Raw genomic sequence first — 8,327 nt, forward strand, 5'->3', positions numbered from 1 at the left:
GTGCAGCACCCTGCACTTGTCAGTATTGAAGCTCATCCTCTATTTGCTAGCCCACCCCTGTAACCTATCCGGGTCTTGCTGCAGTCTTTCCCTCCCTACTAGCGTGCTCACCTCACCCCAAATTTTGGTATCATGAGCAAATTTAAACAGGTTGCTTTTCACCCCGTCATCCAAATTGCTGATAAAGAAATTGAACAGTGCAGGCCCAAGGACCGAGCCCTGGGGAACTCTGCTGCCCACTTCCCCCCAGGTCAAATATGACCCATCCACCACCACCCTCTAAGTGCAAAACTTCAGCCAATCTGCAATCCATCTGACTGTGTAGGCATCAATGCCACAGTCTCCCAATTTTTTAATGAGGATGGGATGAGAGATGGTGTCAAAGGCCTTGCTGAAGTCCAGAAAGACTACATCCACGGCAACACCTGCATCCAATGCTTTTGTGACCTGATCATAAAAGGTAACCAGGTTGGTCTGACATGACCTGCCCCTAATGAAACCCTGCCAGTTGCCCTTGAGCATCATCTCTGAGGCCAGCCCATCGCAGATGTGCTCCATGATAATCTTCTCAAAGAGTTTCCCTAGGATTGAGGTAAGACTGACGGGCCTATAGTTGTCCGGGTTCTCCCTCCTCCCTTTTTTAAAGATGGGGAACACGTTGGCTATCTTCCAATCATACGGCACCTGGCCTGAGCACCACGAGCGCTTGTAAAGCTGTGCCAAGAGCCCTGCAATAACCTCTGCTAGCTCCCTCAACACTCTGGGGTGGAGAGCATCTGGACCTGCTGATCTGAACACGTCCAGCTCCTCCAGAAGCTCTCTAACCCGGTCCTCCCCAACCTGAGGTCTGGCAGCATTCCCCTCAAGTCCGTCTTTCGTCATAGTGGGGAAGTCTCGGTCCCTGCCCAAGAAAACAGAGGTGAAGAATTGGTTAAAGAGGTCTGCTTTCTCCTCTGGCACAACCACCAGATTACACATTATTGTAATTATTAACATCAAGGCGTGGAAGATGAGAAAGTGGGCAGCTAGCCACAAGACAAGTGGGCTAGCCTACATTTTGAGATCAGCTCTGGGATACCCACTTGTTACAACAAGCTATGAAAGAATGGTTCAGCAACCAGAGAGGAATAAACCTACATATCCAGGGTCTGCAGACATGAAACATGAAAAGGCAAGGCAGGCATGGAGATCAAGCTGGCGACTGAAATAAAGGACAACAAAAAGTCTCACTATAGATACACAGGGAGCAAGAAAGAAAGAAAAAAAAAAAAAAAAAAATCAGACTCCACTGTGGGACCCCTACTGAATACTGAGGGGCAGCCCGCAGTCAATCCCCGCAAAAAGGTAGAACTCCTAAATACATACTTCATGTTGGTATTCCTGAAATCAAATGGGGGCTGTTGACCTAACCAGAGACCCAGGGAATATGGGGAAAACAATAGACTACGTGAAATCAGTCCTGAATAGGTGAGTGATCTCATACAACACTTGGACATTTTCAGGTCTGCTGGGACAGATGACCTGCATCTGAAAGCCCTGAAAGAACTGGCTGAACTTATAGCAGTTCCACTGGCAAAGCTGTTCAAAGAGTCATGGAACTTAGGAGTGGTCCCAGATGACTGGAAGAGGGCCAATGTGGTGCCTAACTTTAAGAAAGGGAAGAGGGATGACCCTGCAAACTACAGATTGGTCGGTCTGACTTTGGTCCTGGGAAAAAAATTTCGAAAATTTGTTAAGAAAGCTATCAATCACAAGCTGGTAACTGATGGGGTATCAAGAAGCAAACAGCATGGCTTTGTCAAGGGTAGATCACACCTGACAAACCTGGTGTCCTTCTACAACCAAGTAACTAACCAACTGGATGAGAGACACAAGGTCAATGTCATTTACTTAGACTTCAGCAAAGCCTTTGATTCTGTTTCCCACGGGATTCTCTCAACCAAACTGGAGGGTGCTGGGGTGGACCAGTCTACAGGGAGGTGCATGGACAACTGGCTTGGTGGCCAATCCCGAAAAGCTGTAATCAATGGGATGGCCTCATCCTGGAGGGCCATCTCTAGTGGCGTCCCCCAAGGATCGGTGCTTGGACCCATGCTCTTTAACATTTATTAATGACTTGGATGAGGGGGTGAAAAGCTCAATAATTAAGTTTGCAGATACTCCTAAGCTGTGGGGAAACATGGACACATCAGAGGATAGGGATCCAGGATGACCTTGACAGGCTGGTTTTATGGGCAGAATGGAATCAGATGGGGTTTAACAGGGAGAAGTACAGGGTTCTTCATCTGGGTAAGAAGAACCTTCACCATAGCTACACAGTGGGTGGTGGTCCATTGGTTGGCACAGAATCTGAACGAGACCTGGGGGGTCACGACTGACTGGAAAATGAACATGAACAGTGCAATGAGGATGCCAGCAGGGCAAATAGAACTCTGGCATGCATCAGCCACTGTGTCGACAACAGATCCAGGGAGGTGCTCTTCCCTCTCTATTGGGTGTTGGTGAGGCCACAGCTGGAATACTGTGTCCAGTTCTGGGCACCAGTCTTCAAGAAGGATGTGGATAAGGTTGAGAGAGTACAAAGAAGGGCCACGTGCATGATTAGAAGCATGGAAGATAGGCCCTATGAGGAGAGACTCCGAAAACTGGGCCTGTTCAGTCTGAGTAAGAAAAGACTGAGAGGTGACTTGATAGCCTCCTACAAGTATGTCAGGGGTGAGCATCAAGATCTAGGGGAGCAACTCTTCAGGAAGGCACCTCAAAGGAGGATGAAGACCAATGGGCACAAGCTAATAGAGGGTAAGTTCAGATTGAACATAATAAAAATCTTCTTCTCTGTAAGGGTCACCAGAATCTGGAACACACTCCCAGCAGAGGTGGTGCAATCACTATCCTTGGAGGTGTTCAAGGTGAGGCTGGACAAGCGCCCTGTTGAGCTCATCTGAGCCCAATAACTTCCTACCTGGCAGGGGACCAGACTTGATGATCTTGCAGGTCCCTTCTGGTCCTTCAATTCTATAAGCCTGTAACTCAACAGATCAGGGTCACTACAGGGTACTAACATGTTAGAAAAGCCTGGAACTCATTGCCACAGGAAGTCGCTGAGGCCAAGAACCTTATGAGATTCAACAAAAAAAATTGATAGCTATATAGATGTCAAGTCTCCAGAGTTACCACAATCAGTAATGACATATTGGTGGAAAAGATATTAGATTTTACATTGCAAGTGATTAAGATAATACCCAACATGAGAGATCTGTTACCTCACATTTGCCTACTGCTAGGTTCATACACTTTCCTCTGAAGCAACTTCCATCGCCTAATGTCAGAGACATAATACTGGAGTAGCTGGACCTTGCATCTCATCTGGTATGGTGACTCCCATTTTCCTGTCGCTGAATGCAAGCTATGGCTCTCTATCCATACTCAGAGCATGTGCTCACATCAGCAATGGCAACTGATGAAGCTAGGCTTGCCCCTGCAACCTACCTCTCTCATCACAGCCTGTGTAAGGACTACTCACAAAAGATGACGCTCTTGGTTGTTTTTAAATCTCTCTACTGCTTGTGATGCGAGATTGCCATGGAAAGGTCTAACAAGAGAAAAAGGTGTTGGGGAGGAATTTAATATGGATGAAGATCATTAAAAGGAGAAACATAATAACAGAAGAAGGTCTGACAAAATAAGTGGAAAAAAGCAGCCATCAGTTGAAAGGCTTCAAAAGAATATCAGCAGGAGAAGGAAATGGAAGCAGAGTAAAAAGGGAAGGAACAGCATGGACAAGAAAAACTAACTGAGAAAGAAGAAAGAAAAAATATTTGTTTCAGGTTTAAGAATTCCATATGTTGCTCACAAAAGGATAGTTCCTTCATTTAAGCTCCTCAAAGCAAGCAGATTTTTGAAGGGGCACAACACTAACAATTCACAACTGAAAGGACCACACCTCATGGTAAACTACACAGTTCTTGGTAAACAAAAGCAGATTTTTCATTCCTGAGACAATGTTGGCATGGAAGCTGCACAATGTACTCAAACTTCTGATCAATACATGCCATCCAAAGAGAAACACTCTCTCTTCTCAGACATTTCATACGCATGGCATAAAAAAAGTGATTTTATTTTCCCATCTCCTTTGATCAAAAGTACAACTGTTTATCTTGTGCTCCAAGGGCCAACTCTTACCCACCTATGAGATACCTAAATGTGGGTCTATTCTACCCTGCTTGAAACCTTGCAAAATTATTGATACATAAGGCGTCTTCATGCTCCTCTCTGCTTTTTGTGATACAGAAGTTGGTGCATTAATGGTTTTACAAGGACTGGAACAGCCTGGAATAGAATTCCACTTCGGTGCCTTAAACTTAAGTGAGAACTGGCCCAAAGCCTGCTTAAACTCTTCTACTGAAACAAGGGGAAAAAAAATGATAAAAGCAGTCAACTCACTTGGCTTGAAGAGAAGCAAGGGCATCAGGGAACCTGTTGCTCAGAAATAAATCCACAGCAGCTGAACATTCATCCAGGGCCACATTCAGGTCTGACATAGATGACCTGTTGAAAAAAAAGAGAAAAGAAAAAAAAACAGATAAATGGACCATTTCAATTATTCTTCTACTGAGCTCTCACTCATACTTCTCTACTATCACCTTACATGTACTGTGATTCCAATTTCACTAATCCACTCCACAGCTAGTAACCCCCTAGCCTTGTTGTAGGAAATGTGCCATAAGGAAAGACAGGCATTAACCTCTTTTTAGATATTCCTGTGCAAGTCCCCCCACCCCATCTGCTGTTGGTCTTCATCCTACAATACTAGGTTCCTTTGCAGTAGACCGTAACATGAAGAGAGTGCCTTTCTGATGTGGTTCCCTGTTGTTATAAAGATGCTGCATCACCATCTAAAGATCCATCATCTTCCCAGTAGGATGTTGTCAGGTCCAAATTAAATTCACAGCTCTTATAATTACTTTGCAAGATACTAAGAATGAAGGTCAAGGCCACGACTCTTCATCTGTGTGGTGAACCACTGTTTAGGGCCACCTGTGAAAGAATCAGAAGATACTACAAAGTAGTCCCTGCTCCAGAGGTGGAAAATGTACCATGCTCTTACCCTTCACTCACTCAGAACAAAGGCCGGATCTGACTCCAGACAGATCCATTCTGCTAAGTTTAGGTGATGTTCAGATACAGGGTTTTGGTTTGGCCCAAAGAGAAGAGAACCAGTGGCAAAGTCTGAAGCCAGACTTGAACTCTTCCTAAATTTGGGACTGGTTACATCCAGGTTTCGGGTTCAGGTCCATCTCTTAGATACTGAAGACCAGAAAAGGCACAGTAAAAAAAAATAAGTCTTTTCTTCCACCTTGGCTAGAAGTTTCAAGGTAAGAAATCGCAGGGGAATTAATGACAGATACTGAAAACAAAGGAAGTGTTTCTTCCTACAGCTGGCAATCAGCCTGTGGAAGCTGCTGCAGCAGTAGAATCAGAATTTCAAATACCGTGGCTGGATTATTTTACAAACCACTGCATTATTATGCAGTACCTCTGGCTAGATAGTTTTTCACTATCTTCTTGAAGATCAGGTATTAGTCATTGCTGGACCAAAGGGATTCATGATCTGATGTCATATGGAAACTCCTACATACATTGCTGCTGTGGACTGTATTATGTATAGCCCATGTTTTTTGTACAGCCGCTGACCACAAGATAGCAGGAAGAACTAAGCCATTACAGCTATCAAAGCAATCAACTGATTTTAAAATCAATTAAAATGGCTGCTCCTGGGGAACAAGGAAATGTCACTAACTCTGAGAAAGCAGCTGTTGCACATAGGTGTAAACCCAGCAACTACCCTTCATAATCAAAAGTCTATTGCAGTGTTTTCCACTGATCACATTTGTTTGTCTTTTAAAGATTTATGGCCTGAGGTGTCAGGCTGACCTCTAAGGAGAGTTTTCAGCAGGTCTGTACTGGCAAGGAGATAATACAGACCAGCTGAAAACTTCTGGCCAAAATTCAGCGTGAGAGAGAGAATTGTTGTAGCCAAGCCTGCAGAAGGAACAATACAACCTGCACTGGTAAGGCTGAAATACCCTGGGCAATGTCAGAGCAGCTGAAACTCAGGTCCTTTGCAGTTTGTAAGGAACCAGACTGGATGTCAGAGAAGCTGATTTCTATGTTTTATAGAAAGTAGTCAATTATTTTCTTCTCCTCTACCCACAACTTCAGCTGCTGTAAACTAAATTAAACTGTCTTGTGACTCAGGATCTATGCTACTTCCTTAACATGTAACATGTATAATTACCAAACTGAAAGAAACACAGACCTAAAAATCCCAGAAAGTATGCTAGCAATACCACCCTAACAAGAAAAGCATCAGAGCTCGGAACAAACCCTGACATTTTGACTGAGGGACTTCATAGTCATTTGCTTTAAAACCAGAACTCCCTTTATAGAGGGGAAGGAGAAGCATGAGATGTTTCCAGTTTCAAGAATGATGATTAAGCATTTGAAAGAGACATTTTATGAGTCTGTCATCACCGATCCCTGCGCTGCATACAGCTCTGCTCCCCAGAGTCTCAAAGTGCTTTGCAAACGTTGATTAAACAACCCCCAGTATCCCTGTGAGCCATTATGTCTCAAACAATATCATGCATGGATAACTTATACACCTTCAAGCCCATTCTGAGCCTGATTTATTGCAATAATGTAGAACTTTGCCATCTGTAGGCTGCAAGGGTTGCATTTACTACATAACCTTTGTAAACCTACATTTCCCAAAATAGTAGCGTATTTAACACTGATCTGAAACATGCTCTCATCTGTTTAAAGTCTTCCATCTTTTTTCTGACTTTCTTTATCTCCACACAGAAAGAAAGATTAAAAAAAACAAAAACTGCTAAGACGCTAAGAGTTCAAAGTACACATCAGATGTCCCATGCTCTTGGAACCTTTTCTAAAAACAGAGTAATTGATACAAATCTGTTTCAGCAGCTACAGCAATGGGAGTTACACCCCCCCCCAACACTCAGAGGAGAGAGAAGCATTAGATGTAGTTCCTGAGTAAAGAATTGAGACTGCATTAACTGAACTAAGGCATTAGCATTCTATGCATGATACAAAATATATCATCTTTAAAGTACTTTTTCGTGCACTGCTATATTAATCTGGAGAAGGCTGAACATTTTTACAAACTGATTAGTCATGCCTCAGTGGGTTGCACTCTGTTTCCCTGCTATCTGATCTCAGATGTAAAATCACCACTGCCTTAAATACAAATCAACGTACCTTTCCAGTAAGTCTCCGGTGTCTTTTGACATAGTCATTGGTGTGTCGAGTCAGTGCCTAAATCAGCAGCAGCAATCAGCAAAGAACACCTGGCAGCAGCAGGCACGCAACACCACTTAACCAGCTCAGAATGACAGTCACACAAAGCCTAGGGCAGGGCATGGTCCGCCTGCCTGCTGAGTGTATTGTACTCACTGATTGGTCCTTACGGTCATTATGGTAAAATTACAAGTCTCAGTAGTTTAGTTCTAATAAACCCATGAGCGAACGATTTGGATCTCATGCCTGCAGTAAAACTATCCTTTCCCTGATCACTCTGTGAAGTTCATATAGCATTAGATACTGCTGTGCTGGAGATGTTGCCAGCTGCCAGCAAGTACGTCTTTAATCTATGGGAAATGACAGAACTTGTAGAAAGGAGTGGCCATCCTAGATATCATTCATTTGGGTTAAAGAGAGAAGCAAATCAAATGCTCCTTTCGTAGAGATACCTGATACTCGAGGTACTGGATCCCAGGGGAAAGCCTGAGCAAGAACTAACAGAAAGTAGAGGATTTCACTAACCGTGAATGCAAATGAAGAGGCTGGGATGCTAAATAGTACAGCTCTGTATACCTGATCGTGTTCAAGAAAGGTCCAGAAAGGCAGACTGGGGGTGCAAAGAAACAGGGTTTCAACAATAACTACTAATTTATATCCTCAGTTTCCCTTCCTTATAGAAACACCCTGGCAAGGCCTCACATAATGGTTTAATGGCTCAGATCAAAAAACAACAATACCAAAAAGGATGGAAAGGGGCAGCTGAATTTTCTTAGTGAATGTTTCCACACCCTTCACCCAGCATTTGCCATACTGGTCTTCTCTGGTTGCAAGTACTCCAGGACAGGAATTGGGACATATAAGTCTGGACAGCACCTAGCATGTGGTAAACAACAAATAAAATAAATCAGCCGTGCATTGTTTCATAGATTTCATAGACACCAGGGCTGGAAGGGACCTCGGGAGATCATCGAGTCCAGCCCCCTGCCCAAAAGGCAGGAAGTCAG

The 8,327-nt window shown here is 43.8% G+C and overlaps 1 protein-coding gene across 3 annotated transcripts in view; it reads right to left on the reverse strand.

The window, feature by feature from the left end:
- Positions 1 to 8,327, reverse strand: part of TTC39A (tetratricopeptide repeat domain 39A) — a 92,686-nt gene that overhangs the window by 64,805 nt on the left and 19,554 nt on the right. For 2 of the 3 annotated variants that reach the window (XM_019531403.1, XM_019531406.1), the window contains exon 2: positions 4,444 to 4,548. In XM_019531403.1, the coding sequence (XP_019386948.1) occupies positions 4,444 to 4,548 (105 nt within the window). Of the gene's footprint in view, positions 1 to 4,443; positions 4,549 to 7,281; positions 7,425 to 8,327 lie in introns of those variants that run through there. The other variant, XM_019531405.1, reaches the window with a different exon arrangement.

The sequence above is a fragment of the Crocodylus porosus genome, unplaced genomic scaffold (genome assembly GCF_001723895.1).
Source record: "Crocodylus porosus isolate Cpor-Errol unplaced genomic scaffold, CroPor_comp1, whole genome shotgun sequence".
In the NCBI taxonomy this organism is placed as follows: Eukaryota; Metazoa; Chordata; order Crocodylia; family Crocodylidae; genus Crocodylus; species Crocodylus porosus.